Raw genomic sequence first — 18,815 nt, forward strand, 5'->3', positions numbered from 1 at the left:
ATCACTGGAACCCTGAGATGTCCCCTGCTGTGCTTGGCTGTGATTGGTTGAGTACCTGCAGGTAGCGGTCGGTGATGATGAGGGCGAGGAAGGCGATGGAGGCGTACAGGCTGATGTAGATGATGACGGCGCTGACCTGGCAGTGGAACACCAGGAGGTTCCACGGCGCGGCGCTGGCGTCCTTCAGGATCTTGAAGGGAAGAGCGAGCAGCAGCAGCAGGTCGGCCAGCAGCAGGTTCAGCAGGTAGACGCCACAGGTCTGCTTCAGCTGCAGGACCAGAGAAAGACCAGGATCCTCAGAGAACGCCAGCAGCCACAGGACCGGGACCATGAGCAGGACCCGTACCAGGACCAGGACCAAAATTAACAAAATTTAAAAAAAAATTCTGCGTTCACATAACAATCTGGAAACGATGCAGTTTTAATGTTGGGCCAAGAGTTGGCGCTGTTGGTTGTTTTAGTGTTTTCCTTTGAGAAACACAGGAACAAGAAGAAAGACAAATGGAACATTTAAGAGAAGTCCGAGACGAGCAGGCCACAGAGAAAGACTCAGAGCAACTCGTCGAACAGTGACTGAGTTTCTGAATCGCTCAGTGACAGAGCACTGACAGAGGAACGTATTCTGAGGAAGAGATGAGATCTGTTTCTCCAACTTCTCATCTGATACCAGCTCGTCTCTTCCTGTAATGCTTCATCAAGAAGGGTATGAAGACTCTTTAACTGAGAGAAGCTTTTCACTGAATATCTCACCAGTGAAATCTGACATTTACGTCTTCGCTTCGTTTCTGTACGTCACGTGATTTTATCTGTGAAAAACACTTTTTAAATAAACTTAACTTCCTTCTTTACTTTGTCTTTGAAACATCTGCTTTCATGTCGCTGTCCTCACGTCTCCCTCTGTCCTGCTACGCTGTTTCCTCGACAGATTGATGATTTCATTCTTGATCATATATCTATGTTATGGACTGAATACATGTTTGAAAGGAAATGTACTCTGAGAAGCTGCAAAAGGAAAATGAAGTTATCAGAACTCAACTACCTCACGTTCCACCTGCTGCTCTAATGTTCCACCTGTTTATTTCATGTTCCACCTCACGTTCCAGCTGTTTGATCGCACAGTCCAGCTGTTGACCTCATGTTCTACCTCATGTTCAACATGTTCATCTCGTATTTTCACTGTTTATCTCATGTTTTACCTTTTTTTTTCACAGATTACATCTCCTGTTCCACCTTCTTAATCTCACGTTCCACCTCGTGTTCTCCTTCACGTTCCGCCTCCGGCCGTGACGTGTGGATTCCGCAGGTGTTGGGGCGAGTCCCGAGCGGCGCCTACCTGTGTTCTGCGGCAGCGGACGAAGGCCCAGGCCGACAGCAGGTTCCCCGGCACGGCGACCATGAAGAGCAGAACGTAGCAGACGGTGAAGGCGACCATCTTGTCGTTGACCACGCACTGCGGCTCCGCCGCTCCTCCTGAGGAGCTGGTGTTGCCGGGAGGAGTCATCCGGAGGGGTTCCTCTGAGAACACGGCGAGAGACGAGGGTCAGCGGGGCAGAGATTGTCGGACATCAGGACTTTCAGCTCTTGTGAATGAAACGTGACGCAGTTAAGAAGAAGCCTGTTGTAAATTATTACTATAGGGCTCCAAAGGATGATGTAAGCAGTGGAAATGCTATCCATTTTAAATGTACCAGCCTCACTGTCACTGTCTGTTTTACTGTTTTACTGTTACAAACTGATGATTCATTGTTCATTTCATTTTTTTTTTTTTTCACTGTTTATTATTTTAATACATCAACCTGCCAAAGGCACTACAGAAATTAGCAGTATGCTACAACCTGGTACAGGCATCTTTCCCTTTTTCTGAAGGATAATGTTTACTGTACACTTTTCAAAAACAAAAATAAACTGAACTGAACTGAACTGGAAAAAACCACAATGCATTGTGGACTCCCCGGGACGCTGAAATGTTTGTTTACGCCAGCTACAGTGAGTTGTGTTATATTACTAGCGTGTTGCGGTGTTAGCAGTATTAGCTGGTTGCTAGCGTTAGCCACGCTAGCTCAGGACAGTGGTAGCAAAGCAAACACTCTCTCTCTCTTTCCTCCACTTCCTTATAGATTACTTTTGAATTTATATCATAATTGTCCTCACTCAGAGGAGACTGACTTTGAGATTACACTGTAACTGACCTCATGTTAAAAGTCATAATGTTCGTGTGTGTTTTTCAGGAGATCTGCTGATGAAGTGAATGAAACTCATCCAGACTGAACCTGTCGTTACATCTCGTCACACGGAGGTGAAAGCTGCGGATTATCAAAGATCCCAACGGAGAAAAAGGACACAGGAGATTGTGACGGCAGTTACTGCATCTGCTACACCTGAACCTCACACACCTAATGTGTATCAAGCTCCACAACAGAACCACATGGTGGAGAATGAGCAGTGTGTCCGTTGTGAACGTATGAATGGTGAAATCAAGTCCATGTGTGCTGAGATGAACCGCTTGTTTTGTTTTATCTTGATTATATGTGACCAACTTCTGTTTTTTTGAAAATAAAATTTATGGCCAACAGTCTTCCTCTGCTTCATTCTAATATTTATCCTCAACATTTCATTCTGTCCAGGACAGGTAAATCTCCTCAGCTGTTACTGCTCATATGGTGACAAAAACCAGCCTCTACTTTAATAAGTTAATTAGACTCTGTGCCGCATGTCAGTTTGTTTACACCCGCGTGGCTGGAGCATCGTCTTTCCGCATAGGATTAAAGCACTTTGTTGGGGCGGCTGTGGTTCAGCGGGGAGAGCAGTCGTCCCACAATCGGGAGGTTGTGAGTTCAATTCTTGTCTCCCCCTGTCTGCGTGTTGAAGCGTCCTTGGGGAAGACACTGAACGCTGAAATGCCCCCACTGTTGTATGTTGCTTTGGACAAAAGCATCTGCTAAATGAAATTGTAGAATTTGTAATCATGTCGGACTCTTCTTCCAATCATCCATAAGAATACGATCCGTAAAGTCCAGCAGAAACTTCCCCACGTCGTGATCAGTCCTAAATCCCTTTTGTGCTTTGAATGTCCGACGCCTCGTAAAGGAATCGCCCAGTAAAACAAGCGTGTTGCTCTTCTTTTCTATGGCCTTTCTTCTATCCTCTGCCGTCTCAAACAATGTTCTTTTTTTGTGGCTGGCCATCTTCGGAGGTGTTCGTGGGAGGAGCAAGCTGCTTCTGAATGAGGTGCTTTGATCGCTTCCACTGCATGTCACTTCCTAAACAATGCTCTCCGCATGCGCGGCTCGAAACCAGAACGTGCACAGAGGCGGCGACTCGACATGATATGTCATCACGCAAACGCGTTCCCACATCGATTGGCATTACGACTACCCAATTACGATTTGGAACCATGCAATTCTGATTGGTTCTGAGGATCTTCCAGTATGTCTTTTAAGGGGCTGTATCATGCAAAATTCACTTTTTGTATGTTTTTACCTTGTTATATAGTCATGTTCTCACCAAAAACACCACCAAAGCGTTTTTTCCTTCGTGCCTGTGTGTTTGAGCTTTCCTCCTGTTGGTGCTGCTCAGAGAGGCAGCCCCTCCCGCACCGTGAAAACTCTCTGTTTCCCATGTTGACGTCACAAGAAGAAGATGGCTCCCCTGAGCCCCCCTCCCGCAGGCCCTCGGCAATCAGCGTTGCCGCTTTTGGTATCTCCGATTACGGAGATAAACTTTGACCATCGTCTGAAAGCAACAGTCAAGCAAGAGCAGGAGTCTGAAGGGTCTGAAGGGTCTGAAGGGTCTGCGCTTGGTGAGTTTCTAACAGGAAAAGACGTTTTCATGTGTCTTTGTGTGTAGAGAAGCTAAAGCTAAAGAGCTAAAGCTAGCTAGCGTATTTGTTTTGAAGCTCCGATTGGTTGAAGTTCGCTGTCAGTCAAAGTCCACAGGGGGAGAGGCGGGATCTTCAGTGAAACAGAGCGTTTTCTCTTCCGGGTTTCAGAATTAGCCCCAGAAAATCTTTTATTTCACACAAAATTACTTTAAGTTAGCGCCAAAAATAAACTATTACCATGTTAATGCCATTTCTAGGGTTTGGACTAGCTAGAAAAGCATGATACAGCCCCTTTAAAGTTACAGTTACAGTTCAAATAAGGTGCAAAAGTCTTTGTGCAAACAAATATCACTGCAACTATATAAAGTACGATTAGATTGTGCATAAGCAAATAACACTGCAAATAAAATGAAGGAAAACAATGTGCACCTTGCAGTCCACCGGCGTCCACACAACTAAGTCACAAAACTTTGCAGCCGTCACAAAGATTTGAGTCTGTCTGGCCGTAGCATTACTGTGTCTTCAAGACAAAATGCCGTCACTGAAGTCCAGACAGAAGTTTGCGCCCTGACAAGCCTGAAGCGCTGTGCTGCTGCGATGCGTTTTTTTTTTTCTGTGATGCTTTAATGGACATTTCACTTCCAGGCAGCCTTTTCCACAACCGGACCGGTAAGTGAGCCCAACCGGGTCTGAACAGGTCCAGCTGGTCTCGGTACGGTCCGTCGCCTTTGTGTTTCGGTCCATTTGTCCTCTTGTTTAATTCTGTCTGTCGCAGCACGGTACGTGATCATACGAGGTAAACAGTGTAAACGTGAACGCGCTGTCCCGTATTGCCCACAATGCATTGTGAGATATCACGTGTCCTTTCGAGGCCTATTAAAACAGTTCTCGCTCCACTTTGAACTGAAAGACTAACAGAGAAAATGAGAAAACAGCAGAACCTTCACCTGGTGGAAAGACTTCTGCATGCTCTGCCATTCAGTTACAGTGTAACTGTGGGACAGCAACAGTGTAGCTATCAGGCAGTTATGGTACAGTCCAAGGTTCTGCAACCTTTATGGTCAAAAGAGGCATTTTTTTAAACTTTCCACCAAGTCAAGCTGGTCTGGAATCACTAAACACGTTCAAACTTTAAAATGGGGCGAATGCAGCTCATGAAGTTTCAAACAAAAACTATAAAAACTTCTGGTGGTGCTGCACTGCGGCGACCCGGGCTGTGTGAGACTGCTGCATCGTTTTTTTTTTTGTTTTTATTGTTTCAGTGTTTTATTGTTTTATGTGTTCTGATCGTCTTTCTATTTGTCTTCGATTGATTTTGCATTTGCACAGACATTAAGGAGAAGAACAAACACTGTGGGATAATTTGACCTCTGGCTCTGCTGTCAGCTACTGCGGCGTGCGAGTTAGCTAGCCTAACCGGCCATCTTGGGCTCGGGGCTAACTCTGAGGAGCTGTTAGCTGAGAGCTCCTGTGTCTCAGTGAGTTTGGAACTCGCTCTACAAACAATAGAGAACTTCTACGAGAGAGGCTCTGCTCACGCTACGGACAGAAGGAAAAACTTCACCAGCGAACCTCCCTGCGGCTATCTGCCGGGGGAACGAGATGGAGGAAAAGAGGGCGGAAAGGCGGCGTCAGACAGCCGGAGGGGGAACAAGCCTCCTCTGCCCTCTATCTTCCTCAGCAATGTGATGTTCCCCCGTAGTAGAATGGATGAACAACAGCTGCTGTCAAGGTTCATCCATGAGTCCCGGGAGGCTAACAACATGGCGCTTACTGAAACTTGGCTACGCGAGGATATACCAGACTCAGCCCTTGATCTTGAGGGTTTCTCGTCACTTCGCGCGGATCGGGAAGAAACCTCTGGGAAGTCCGGAGGAGGAGGATGACGTCTCTATGTGAGCAAACGCTGGTGCAGTCAGAGATCAGCACTGTGACTCGGACCTTGAACTGCTTTGTCTCTCCTTGAGACCATTTTATTTACCAAGGGAATTCGGGAATATTATTGCTGTATCTGTGCTGCCTACGTACCACTGAGCGCTAATGCAGCGAGAGCAGCCAGCAGGCTAGCTGACTGGATTCACTCTCAGATGCAACGTTCTCCTGGCGCTCCTACCTTTGTACTTGGTGATTTTAACCACTGGAGACTGGAGCCTGTGTTGCCTGGATTTCACCAGTATGTTAAATGTGATACTAGAAATAATAATGTGCTTGACAAATGTTACAGCAACATCAAAAACACCTATAGAGCAAAGGCTCTCCCTCCTCTGGCCAATTCTGATCATGTGACTGTCCAGCTTATGCCCACATATATTTCTGCTTTTAAGTCCAGTGAGCATGTTCAGAAAACTGTGCTGCACTGGTCAGAGGACTGTGTGGACACTCTGAAGGGCGAATTGGAGCATCTTCCATGACTTGGAGCTGAACAAGGCTACTGAGATTATTAAAGACTACATTAACCTCGGAGTGGACAATACTGTGTTCAAAAAGACAATTCGACACTTTCCGAACAACAAGCTCAATATCACCAAGGAGGTAAAAGAGTGCATCAAGAACAAGAAATGGGATTTTAAAGAGGTGACGGGATGTGTGTGTGTGTTTGTGTGTGTGTGTGTGTGTGTGTGTCGCAGCCCAAAAACAGCTGAATCAGCTACTAAGGCAGGTCAGGAAGAACCATCGCGCTGTGTTGGAGGACTGTCAGCACCATGAATACCAAAGGTCTATGAAAAGATGACCAACATGAACTCCAGCCGGAATCAGATTGTTACTCATGATGAGCTTGAGAGAGATGACGAGTTGAACGATTTTTTTCTGAGAGATAGCATGTTCATCACAGATGCCAGTGGACTTTAACCTTGCCGTCTCTCTCCCCATGTGTAATGCATCAGATCGTATCGTCATCGATCCTGGTCAGGTCCAGAGTACTTTTAGTAAAACTGGTAACAAAAAATCCGCGGGGCCTGACGGGACCTTTTGTGTTAACTTGTGGGGTTTATGAAGTGTTTTGAGAGAATTATAGTAAATGTACTCAACTCTGAGTTTTCTCCATTACTTGATCCCTCAAAATTTGCATATACAGCTGGATGAAATACTGAGGGTGCATAACTCACTTAATTAGTAAGCTCTTAGAGGAACCGAAGGCCTATCCAGCATTCTCTCTGCAGACTTTAGTTCTGCCTTTGACACGGTTTGTCCTAAGCTTCTGGTACAAAAACTCTCCAGCGTGAATGTCAATCCGTTTATGATTAAATGGTTTCATTCTCTGTTAACTAACAGGTCTCAGCAGGTCAGGGTGAACCCTGCACTCTCTAGACAGTGAAGCACTGGTCTGCCACAAGGGGGCGTGAGTTCTCCTTTTCCTTTTACCATCTATTCCGATGACTGTCGGAGCAGTCAGATAAATGACTTCGTCTTAAAAGTCTCTGATTCTCAGTCTTCTGAGAGGTGATGACAGTCCGGTGGGATATCTGGAAGAGATTAATCATTCTGAAGCTTGGTGTGAGAACAATCCTCTTATTCTGAATGCTACCAAAACCAAAGAAATGGTATTCGATTTTAAAGGTGTCCGTGTCCGTGAACCTGTGGTTTTGGGGGATATGCAGATTGAGCAGGTTGCCTCATAGAAATATCTTGGTATCTAAATGGACAACCAGCTCAAATGGAATGTACAAGTTGATTATTTGTGTGCCAAATTGGCCCAAAGAATGCATTTTTTATGCAGGTTCAGATTTTTTGGTGTGAGTATGGAAGTCCTGTCGACCTTCTCTGATGCAGTGCGAGGCAGCATCATTCTGTATTGTATGGCAGCGTGGTTCAGGACTCTCTCTGTCCAGCTGAAAGCCAGACTAGCCAAAATGTAATTAAAAAAAAACAGCCATGAAGGTAAGTGGAGAGAAGGACTCTCCAATTCTTCAGATGATCTTTGAGAAGGCAGAGTTCAGTCTGGCTAACAGAGGACAGTCTGATCCTTCTCACACTCTTTTTCTGAGCGTGAGCTGTTACCTTCTGTTAGACGCTATAGAGCGTGTCACACCAAGAGGAACCGTTTGAAACTTTCCTTTATTCCCATTTCTGTTGTATTATTGAACAGTATTGTAGTAACATTGTAGCCATGGTGTATTTCAGAGTCGTCATGGTGTAGCTACATTGTGGACATTGAATGGCTACAATATCAGTACAGAACAGTTCTGATGTGAATGAAGTGTAGTTACAGCGTCACAAACTGTGTAGTTCAGTCACAGTATGGTGGCAGTCGGAGCTTAGCTGTCATTGACTGTCGTTCAGTTACACTGTAGTTTGGGTGTAGTTGTTCAGTCACTTGTCTGAGCTTCAGGATGTCAGAAAAACCTGAGTCGGAGCGCAGCAGGAAGCCACAAACCAGAGAGGTTCTGAGCTGCAGCTCAGCTTCAGCGACTGTTTTATCCTGACTATCTATAGACTGTTTCTGAGCAGAAGCTCCGGGGTTTAACGTCACGTCGGCTTCTCTCCGCCTGACGCTTCACACCAGGCCTCACAATGACTCCCCATCAAGAAGAAACAGCCCCAGAGAGCTGCTGATGAACAGTCTGACTGATTTCATATTTCAAACATGAAGCAGCAGGTTTTAAAAGTCTTCGTGATCGTCGTCTGTTTACACATGACTTCACACTTACCTGAGATTTGTAATCTGATTACTCAGCACACGGCTGTAATGGGATTTTCTGTCATACCTGGAATCCCATTACATTCACACTTTGTTGTAATCTGACTGAATTTACACAAGACTGCAGTGGATTCAAATCTGAGGGTACTCTCATCTAACTGTAATCAGATTACATTCACACCTGAAGATAGGGCAGCTCTCTTACTACGAAACTGAACTCCTGTTGACAGGGGGTGAAGGCTCCCTCGTCAGAACTGTCTCCTGATGTACACTGAGTGTTAGCATCAGCATTAGCATTAGCATCGTTAGCATGAGCGCGTCATAAATGTTGCGCTTTACTCTGAACGACTTCGCAAAAAATAATGAACAAAAAGGCTTTAAATCAAACCTGCTTTGACCTTTGCTTGTGACCTCTATCAGGGCCCTCGCACCACGTGTTGGACCCCCTCTCTCGGACCCCAAGGCTCCCTCGAGTGCGCTCGATTAGGTGAACTGCTGCAGACGGTGTGACGGATGGCGTCTTCCTGCTTCTGCCGTCAGGGCGACCACAGGCCCTGCCCCCTGAAACACACACACACACGCACACACACACACACACACACACACACACACACACACACACACACACACACACACACACACACACACACACACTAAGGAAAGGGGAATCTTTGAGGTTTGCTTGACATTCAGTCAGTGTTGGTTACAAACCCTCACATCTGCAAATTCAACAACTCAATCAAGAGCTTGAACACGTCTGGAGAACATCTGGAAACCCCTCTGTTCTCCTCCTCACATCTGGAGAACCTCTCAGTGGAACACTGGAGGTTACTCACATGTTCTCCACTATCCTACCAGGAAGAACAGTAACCACTTTGAAAGCAACGTAGCATTTTAACAACCGTTTTTTTAATCGCTCAAGACCCTCTTGAGAGACGTGGAACCATGAAGAGCAGGCAGGAATGGAAACGTGAGCGCCCGGCGAGCGCGTTCTGTGCCTGGAAAGTCGGTCAGAGGCGGTAAATTCCGGAGCCTCAGCGTTTTCCTCTGAGCTCCTCTGATCCAACATGCTACATTAGCATGTTGCTAACGGGCGGAGTCGCCTGAGGTGAGGCTCGTGTGCTGACTGGCTTAATCCTTCACCTGGATCCATAACCTTAATGCTGGCACTGTTTGTGAAACGCCGTAAGCCCCTTTACGTTGTAGGCCAATCCGTGCACACACACACACACACACACACACACACACACACACCGGGACAGCGTTAATGGGATTACAGAGCTTCACCCCGTACGAAGCCGAAGCCGTGAGCCAGCGGAATATCAGCTTTCCCTTTCAGAGAACGGTCTGTATCCTCATTCAGACCTGGATCCAGCCCAGACCCGGTCCTGTTCAGACTCACAACGCTCAAAAACGGTCCAGCACTTTTTTTGCCATATCTGTCTTATTGTGTTGAGGTCTGGGAAAACAGCTACAGATCAACTCTACAGCCGATATGCACGATACAGAAAAGAGCAATAAGGATAATAAACAATGCAGGATACAGAGACCACACAAACCCACTATTCATAAAATCACACTTGTTGAAATTCATGGATCTGGTCAAATTCAAAACAGCACAAATAATGTTCAAAGCAAGAAATAATTTACTGCCAAAAAATATACAGGGGATGTTTGCGGAAAGGGAGGGTGGATATAATCTAAGAGGAGACCTGAATTATAAAAAACCAAAAGTTCGAACTACACTGAAAAGTATGTGCATGTCAAGCTGTGGAGTGGCTCTGTGGAACAGTCTGGACCCAGAAATAAAACAAAGTAGAAACATAAATCTGTTTAAAAAAAAGTACAAAAAAATATTTCTTAATAAGTATATGGAGGAGGAAGTCTGGAACTCTGGACGATGATAACAAATGGTGTTAAGTATTATACATATAGTGGAAATTGATATATTGCTGTTATACTGTAGTTATATTATAATTATTCTGTTATATAGTATATATTTATGGGGATAACTATATGGTATGTGTGGGTATATATTATGTATTTATAGGGATATCTGCACGGTATATGTATACATATATTATATTATGTGATGTCCTATGATGTATGATTTTAAAACTTGTTAATAGTTAAAAAGGGGTAGGAATCTCTAAAAAGTGTTTACTTCTTCCTACTCCTTTTTTCGAACTGTGCTGTTATGTTGTTTTTTTTGTTTTGTTTGTTTTTGTTTGGTTTTTTTTTTTTCTTTTTTCTTTGATTCGCATTAACTTTCCTTTTTATCTTTTTTCTTTTTATACATGTTCGAAAAATAAATAAATTCATTCATTCATTCATTCATAGCTAAAGGTTCTCCGAACGTTTGGTACACAAATTAAAGCCAGTCCGGAGAAATACAAACCCCAACTCACCGAAACCAAGACTTCCAAACACAAGGGGACAGAAACGGTTTTAGAAACGACACCAAATGGCTCTGAAACCAGATCCCAGACCAGTCCACCAAATACAGAAAAATCTGCAAAAGCAGGACCCAGTCTGGTTGCACATTGTGGCTCTGTTGTTGCTCTTTCTGCCTCGCCTACATTTGGATTAGGCTTGATGCACTACAATTTTCTCTCAAATCAGGCGTTGTGTAACTGATACTTATAAAGTGACGACTGTGTTTTTTTTTGTGTTTATATTTGTTGAAAAATTCACTTGAAAATTTATAAATAAATCATAAACAAAATAATTGCAGGAAAAAAAAAAACAGGACTTGAGCCACGTTCAACAACCGAGTCAGAGACAAGAGCTGGGTCCAAACTGTTCAAAACCAGTCTAAGATCCCAACAAACAGGTCTGGAACCAGATCCCAAACCGCATCCAAGACATGGACTGACGTCTGTGTGAACAGGACTGAAGTCAGCATCCCCCTGGGTCTGAAACCAGATCTGAATGAGAGCCAAACCAGATCCCGCATGAAATAGGAAGCCCGATCCAAACTGGGTTCAGGAACCATCCATCAACCTCCTAAAGCAAGTCTGAACCAGACCAGGCAGAAAGGAAGAATTTTTCCAAAACACTGGGATTCATTCATTAGAAAAACGGCCAACAGCACCCACTAGTGGCCCAACATGATGACTGCATCGATCTCAGCTGTTTCCATGGAAACCTACATCAGTTTCAAAATATATGCAAATGTGAAGCTTTTCTGAAATTAAAATGTAAAAATTAGGTATTTTTCAAATTAACCATTGTGTAAAAACAAACTTAATTTCAGATTTTAAGAAAACCTTTGGGTAAGCTGTGACTCTGAGGTAAGATTCACGCAAACTTCAGAGGGTAAATTTCAGTTTGACGGATAAAAGCAGTAAGTTGGCGGTTCATTCAAATCCCTCCCAACGCTAACAATCTATTCAACCAGTTTTATTGAATTAAACTTCATTTACGCTTCATAAAATTCCTTATTTTAAATCAAAACAAGTTTGATAATGATGTCTACACTCAGGTTCCAGTCTGACTGTTTTGTAAGGTGGTAAACAGAAGAAGGGCGCGCTTGTTTTGTTGATGTGAGTGAGGAGGAGGAGGAGGAGCACAGCAGACCTCCTTTTCTCTCTAATCTCTGATATGTGGATGTTCCTCAGTGTCCTACATCTGTCATCGGCCAATCAATACACACGATCGGCCGGCTGATTGGCTGCTACCGCAGGCCCCGCCCCCTCTGTGAGGTCAGGGGGAGCAGATAAAAGGCAGATCTTCATCCTGCTCCTCCTCTCAGCTCTTGGCCTCCTTCAGCTCCTCTCAGGAGTTCAGGATTCTCCTACTTTCCTGCGGGACCCTGAAGTGTCCGCAGACCAGACTCTTTGAATAGTTTGTTTTTGTTTTAATTACTTTTCATTTTCTTTGGCTTGATTTGGTTTTGCGTTTCGTTCTGTTTGGTTTATTCGTTTTGTTTGGTTTAATTCATTTCATATCGTTTTGTTCGGTTTCAGTTTGTCGCGTTTCGATTCCTTTGCGTTTCTTTGGTTTTGTATCGCTCCGTTTCGTTTCCCTCCACCTGCTCTGGGTTCTTTTCTTGGGGATGGAGTTGAAGGATTTTTGTCTGACGGACGTCGGCCACTTCGTCGATCCACAGTGGTGAGTTTTACAGACTCCAACATGCTTCAACATTTATAAAATAAGAAGTGAAGAAAATTTCAAAAAGACACAAAGTGACGAGAGAGACGGTTCAATTCCGTCCAGGACTCAACAGATTCCTCTTTGAATTCGTCACATTTGAACTGGTCTGGCTCCTGAATAACTGGGGTTCCGTTACAGAACCCTGCGGGACGCCGCACCTCGTCTCTCACTTCACCTTTTCAACTCCAGAAATTTAAAACCTGAGTTCAGTTTTCAGAAGCTGCAGGTTGAAACTGTGAACTGTGAAAAACGAGAAGAAACACATCTGGAATGCAGCTGTACAACAAACAAAACAACACAAAACACAGCAAACAACACAAGCAAAACAAACAGCACAACGAACAAAACAACACAAAATGCAACAAATGACACAAATACAAAACATAACGAATTACACACCAAATGGCCCAAACAAAACACAAAAAATTGCACAAAATGCAGTAAATAAACAAAAAAACAACACAAAACACAACAAATAACACATAGAAAACAACACAAAAAAAGCTCAAAACAAAACAATCACTGAAAACAAATGACACAAACAACACAAAACAATGTATCTGAACACAAAGAAGACAAACGACAAACAACAAACAAAACAAAATGCAACAAATAACACAAACATAAACTCACAATTCAACAGATAAACGCTAAACAATGAATAAACAAAATGACAAACAAAAGGAGCAGATTGAGATGAACTGGTTTCTTCCTCCTCAGCCTGCTGGGCTCCTCCTCCTCCTCCTCCTCCCCCCTCACCCCCTCCTTCCCTCTGGACTCCACCCTCAGCCCCGCCTCCTCCTCCACCTCGCCGACCCGACGCCGCTCCAGCAGCGACAGCGTGGGAGGCGGCGCCGCGCCGCCCGACGTCCCCGTCTGTTTCCTGACGTCTCAGACCAGCTCCTTCTCAGAGCAGGTGAGGACCGCCAGGGTCAGAGGTCAGAGGCCAGAGGTCAGATCTGACCGACACACACCAGCGCGACAAAACTAGAGAAGAACATGCTTGAAAGTAAAAGTTAAGAGTTTCAAGATGAGACCAGGAGGAGGAGCCGAGGGGAGCACACGAGAAATAAATTTATAAGCTACAAGTTGGTATGAAAAAAGATTGATCACCAAAGTGTGTGTGTGTGTGTGTGTGTGTGTGTGTGTGTGTGTGTGTGCAGGTGGACTCCATCCTGAGGGGGGACTTCCTGTCCCTGATGGGGGCGTCGGGGCCGAAGCGGCTCTGCCTGGTTTGTGGGGACTTGGCGTCGGGGTTCCACTACGGAGTGGCGTCCTGCGAGGCCTGCAAGGCGTTCTTCAAGAGAACCATCCAGGGTGAGGAGCACCGCCGCCACGCGGCGCCGGCCCTAAGGGACCAGGTGGAGCTCATGGTGGGGGAGTCTACGTCGATGCTCCGTCACCTCCATCAGCCTCAAAGGCTCCAGGATACGACTGTGTCGACAGTAGACTGTAGCTGAGGGGCGGAGCTCCCTGTTCATCACTGCATCATCATGCCTTCAGCATGTTTAGCATCTTTAGCATGTAGCATGTAGCATCGCTAATGAGTGAGCACCGAAACTCTAGGATCGAGTACGAGCGCTCAGGGCAGCATCAACACCGGTATGGGTGCATCGCTCAGAGAAACTAGGAAAGAACAAAACACAGTTCAGAACAAAGAGAAATGAAAACTACAATAACGCCGAAGAAAAGAAAAGAAAAAAGCAGAAATCAATCACAGGATAACCAAAACAGCCCGACATAATGAACGAGTTGATCCGTCTCATTGATCCACGTGGGAACAGCTGCTGCTGTGCAGCTCCGACCTCCGATTGATCCCCACAGACGTCTGAAAGTATTGATCCAAACACTGTGAGCCCGTCTGGAAAACAAGGGGGCGGAGCCTAATTCAGTTCAGCCCGGTTTGATCTCCGTGCACATTCCAGACTGAGGCTGATCAATGGCGGGGGGGGGGCAAAGACAGACACAGTTGAAACTCTTCCCACTGAGTCCATCTGTATGGCGCTGATGACACACTTCCTGTTTGTTGGTTACCTAGGCAACATCGAGTACAGCTGCCCGGTGACCAACGAGTGTGAGATCACCAAGCGGAGGAGGAAAGCCTGTCAAGCCTGCCGCTTCCAGAAGTGTCTGCAGGCCGGCATGATGAGGGAGGGTACGACACATCCGTCCATCATCCATCCATCCATCCATCATCCATCACCCATCCATCCACCCATCATCCATCCATCCACCCATCATCCATCATCCATCCATCCACCCATCACCCATCCATCCACCCATCATCCATCCATCCACCCATCATCCATCCATCCATCCATCATCCATCACCCATCCATCCATCATCCATCACCCATCCATCCACCCATCATCCATCCATCCATCCATCATCCATCCATCAACCCATCATCCATCCATCTGTCATCCGTCCATCCATCCATCTGGGTCCATCCATCCATCCATCCATCCATCATCCATCCATCAACCCATCATCCATCCATCTGTCATCCGTCCATCCATCCATCCATCCATCATCCATCCATCTGGGTCCATCCATCCATCCGTCCATCCATCTGTCATCCATTCATCCATCCATACGCATCCATCCATCAATCTATCATATCTGCCCTTTCATCCATCCAACCATCCATCACTGTTAATCCATCCATCTATCATCCACCCATCATCCATCCATCTGTCTATCCATCCATCCATCCATCCATCCCTCCATCTGTCCATCCAGCCATCAATCATCCACCCATCCATCCGTGTCCATCCATCATCCATCCATCCATCGTCTCTCCATCCATCCATCAGGCATGCACCCAACCGTCTGTTCATCAGTCCATCCGTCTGTCCGTCCAGTGATCCATCATCACCCATCCATCCATGTTAATCTGTTCATTACTCACCACCACCTATTCATCTTTTCATCCTTCCTTCCATTTGTTCATCATTTGACTTAAAGAATAGATTTCCATCTGCACGACTTGCGTAAACCTCCAAAAGATGTGAGATGACCGAAAAGAGACAAGAGACCAGACGAGTCACAGAAGACAAAAGAAGAGCAGAGAGGGACTGGAGGCGACAGAGACACAACCATGAGACATTTCAGAGGAACACAAAAAGACAGACTGAGTGACAGAAGACAGGGAATGGAGGACGGAGGACAGAGGACAGAGGATGGGGACCCCAGCAGACTCACCTGAATGTGGTGGTTTTTGTTCCAGGTGTTCGTATGGACCGGGTCCGAGGAGGACGGCAGAAATACAAGAGGAGGCTGGAGACAGGACTTAGTTACTACTCTAAAAGCCCCTACAGCCATCCAGCCTGCAGCCGTGAGTGACTCCTGATCCACACCGGATCACTCCTGATCCATACCTGATCACTCCTCATTACTCCTGATCACTCCTGGTGGGACCTGACATCTCCTCATTGAATGTCATCCTGTGTCTGTGTGAAAAATAAAAATCATTAAATGTCAACGTCTGCAGATGAAATTTACACTCTGCTAGCGAACACGTCCCGATCAGCCTCAGGGTCCGTCTCACCACAACGCTGCTTCTTAAAAGTGGAACTTTTAGAAAACACTCCTTGCAGACACCTGGTGGCCCGCCATGAAGACTGCGTCGTTTTCAGAACGTTGCTGTGTGAACATGAAACTTTTCTGACAACGATACGTTTTCCTTTGATGCATCGAGGCGTAAACAGAACCTCACCAGGGAACCCTCCTCACTGACAGGGAACCTTTCTCGTGTCTCCTTCTGTTTCGGGTCTCAGAGATCTGGAACTGATCCCAGGTGGTTTTTCTTGTGGTTTTTCGTCCAGGAAACAAAGTGATCTCCCACCTGCTGCTCACAGAGCCCGCCCCTCTGGCCGCCAATCAGGACAATTCGACCAATGACGGCAGCCTGCGGACCCTGCTGACCCTCTGTGACCTCCTGAACCGGGAGCTGCTGGTTCTGATCAGCTGGGCCAAACAGATCCCAGGTACCGACTCATTCACTGTCGACACAAAACGGATCATTCAGATGCGCGACGGACTCTGGCACATAAAACCACTCGGCGCATGCACGACTACTGCGCGGACTCGGCGTGTATGCGCAACGCAGTCAAAAAATTTGGGTGGTGCGCGGACCGATCTGCGGACAGGAATCAATGACGATTTTTATGTCACAAGGACCAATGTGCAACGCGCCCCCGCGCGGACATGTTAAGCATGGACGGGCCTTAAAGAGAACCAGAGACAACCAGGAAGTACCAGAAAGCAGCAGGAAGTTTCAGTCCAAACACACTTTCCCTGGAAGACACGATAGACGAGAGACGACCACAAGCGACCCGCAGTCCATAGAGGAGTTCCTACATGACAGCAGAGATTCCCCACGACAAACTGAAGACCCCGTTTCCATGGCAACAATTTCATGAGAACTGGAGGTCTGGGTGCTTCCACAGCAGTGACGCTCAGAGTCATTGAAAATCCAGACTTTTGAAAACAGACGTTGAAAATGAAACTTTCTGGAGGCAGCCTGTTGACGGTGGGGTGTTCTGCACGTGCTCAGTAGCGGCCCGGCCCGCCTCTGTTTTGTACTCTAGACGAGCGTCTCCAGCTTTGTGGATTGGGGTTGGGGGGTTGATAGCACCACGTGTCGTGTCCCACCCCACATTCGACCCCACCCCCAAACAAGCCACAATGTTCAAACCTCAAACATCTTGGTCCATAATGCATTGCAGCACTACCGTCATGGCGGCCACCACTTTAATACAAAAAATGTGTTTGCTTCATTTTCTATAAATATTCTACAATAAAAGAGCAGATGAACGGCTTGGAGCCTCGAGGAGGCGGGGCTTAGTGTCTATATTACATGAATTTAATCAACCAGCGCCGTTTGATGGCGGCGGCGACGGGAGAATGGAAGGCCGTCCACCGTTACCTGCTCTATGAGCTGACCATGCTGCCAAAATGTGAACTTGGTTCTCCACCTCCGACAGGCTTCTCTGGACTCTCATTGGTCGACCAGATGTCGCTCCTGCAGAGCGGCTGGATGGAGGCGCTGCTGGTGGGCGTGGCCTGGCGGTCTCAGGCGGCGCCGCGGGAGGAACTGGTGTTCGCCGGGAACCTGTGGCTGGACGAGGCTCAGTGCCACGAGGCGGGCCTGGAAGACCTGTACGAGGCGCTGCGCCACCTGACGGCCCGGTACCGGGCCATGAGGCTGAGCCCCGAGGAGGCCGTCACCCTCAAGGCCATGGCGCTCGCCAACTCGGGTAAACACGTCATTGGTTGCCTCTACCGCTCTGCGATTGGCTGGTTGCCTGTACCGCTCTGCGATTGGCTGGTTGTCTGTGCCGCTCTGTGATTGGCTGGTTGTCTGTGCCGCTCTGCGATTGGCTGGTTGTCTGTGCCGCTCTGTGATTGGCTGTTTGTCTGTGCCGCTCTGCGATTGGCTGGTTGTCTGTGCCGCTCTGTGATTGGCTGGTTGTCTGTACCGCTCTGTGATTGGCTGGTTGTCTGTACCGCTCTGTGATTGGCTGGTTGTCTGTGCCGCTCTGTGATTGGCTGGTTGTCTGTACCGCTCTGTGATTGGCTGTCTCCCTCCTGTCTCGCCCATCAGACGCGGACCCGGTGGACTGCCCGGACTCGGTGCAGCAGTTCCAGGACGAGCTCCACGAGGCGCTGCAGGAGTACGAGGCGTGGCGGCGGGAGCCCCGGCGGGCGGGCCGCCTGCTGATGAGCCTGCCGCTGCTGCGTCAGAGCGCCGGGCGGGCCGTGCACGCCCTGCGGCGCACGCAGCGCCGCCGCCGCATGCCGCTGCACAAGCTGCTGGCCGAGATGTTGGACGCCTCGTGCTCCCCGTCGTCCCCGCTCCTCCAGGACGGGCTGCAGTAAAGACGACCTGTCCGAGCCGCGGGGGGGCGGAGTCTGGCTCGGCCTCGTGCCAGGGGGCGGGGCCTCACCTGGCCGGGTCGATAAAGACAACTGAAATCTTTGCTTGAAATGTTTGAAGTCCATCAAGAAGACACTTTCAACCAATCAGCGGACAGCTCTCTAAGCCCCGCCCCCTGTGAAGACGCCACAGCTGATTGGTGGGAAGGACTTCCGGTTCAGTTTGTCCTCATGGAGTATTTTCTGTACATAAATGTTATAATGAAAGTTTCTGGAATGAAAAACAGACACAGATTTATTCTTTTTGTTCTTTTTAATAA

General features: G+C 47.1%; 2 protein-coding genes and 1 long non-coding RNA gene across 3 annotated transcripts in view; 2 read left to right on the top strand and 1 right to left on the bottom strand.

Moving 5' to 3' along the window:
• Window positions 1–8,983, bottom strand: part of gpr171 (G protein-coupled receptor 171) — an 11,270-nt gene extending 2,287 nt beyond the window's left edge. Inside the window, exons 1-3 of the mRNA XM_030107773.1 lie at window positions 8,848–8,983; window positions 1,334–1,515; window positions 56–268 (exon numbers count right to left, since the gene is read on the bottom strand). Of these exons, the coding sequence (XP_029963633.1) occupies window positions 56–268; window positions 1,334–1,501 (381 nt within the window). The 5' untranslated portion in view covers window positions 1,502–1,515; window positions 8,848–8,983. The remainder of the gene's footprint in view (window positions 1–55; window positions 269–1,333; window positions 1,516–8,847) is intronic.
• LOC115400129 (uncharacterized) overlaps window positions 1–9,524 on the top strand; it is a 16,497-nt gene extending 6,973 nt beyond the window's left edge. The window contains exons 2-3 of the long non-coding RNA XR_003932768.1: window positions 8,428–8,432; window positions 9,512–9,524. This is a non-coding gene — a long non-coding RNA (uncharacterized LOC115400129). The remainder of the gene's footprint in view (window positions 1–8,427; window positions 8,433–9,511) is intronic.
• A 3,841-nt stretch (window positions 9,525–13,365) lies between these two features.
• LOC115400644 (estrogen-related receptor gamma-like) lies at window positions 13,366–18,498 on the top strand (the record flags this gene model as incomplete). The annotated part of the gene is made up of 7 exons (XM_030108653.1): window positions 13,366–13,530; window positions 13,778–13,931; window positions 14,653–14,769; window positions 15,845–15,952; window positions 16,443–16,604; window positions 17,604–17,876; window positions 18,224–18,498. Coding segments are annotated over 7 exons (1,254 nt in total), but the record flags the coding sequence as incomplete, so codon positions are not given.
• Between the last annotated feature and the right edge of the window lie 317 nt (window positions 18,499–18,815).

The sequence above is a fragment of the Salarias fasciatus genome, chromosome 14, assembly GCF_902148845.1.
Source record: "Salarias fasciatus chromosome 14, fSalaFa1.1, whole genome shotgun sequence".
In the NCBI taxonomy this organism is placed as follows: Eukaryota; Metazoa; Chordata; class Actinopteri; order Blenniiformes; family Blenniidae; genus Salarias; species Salarias fasciatus.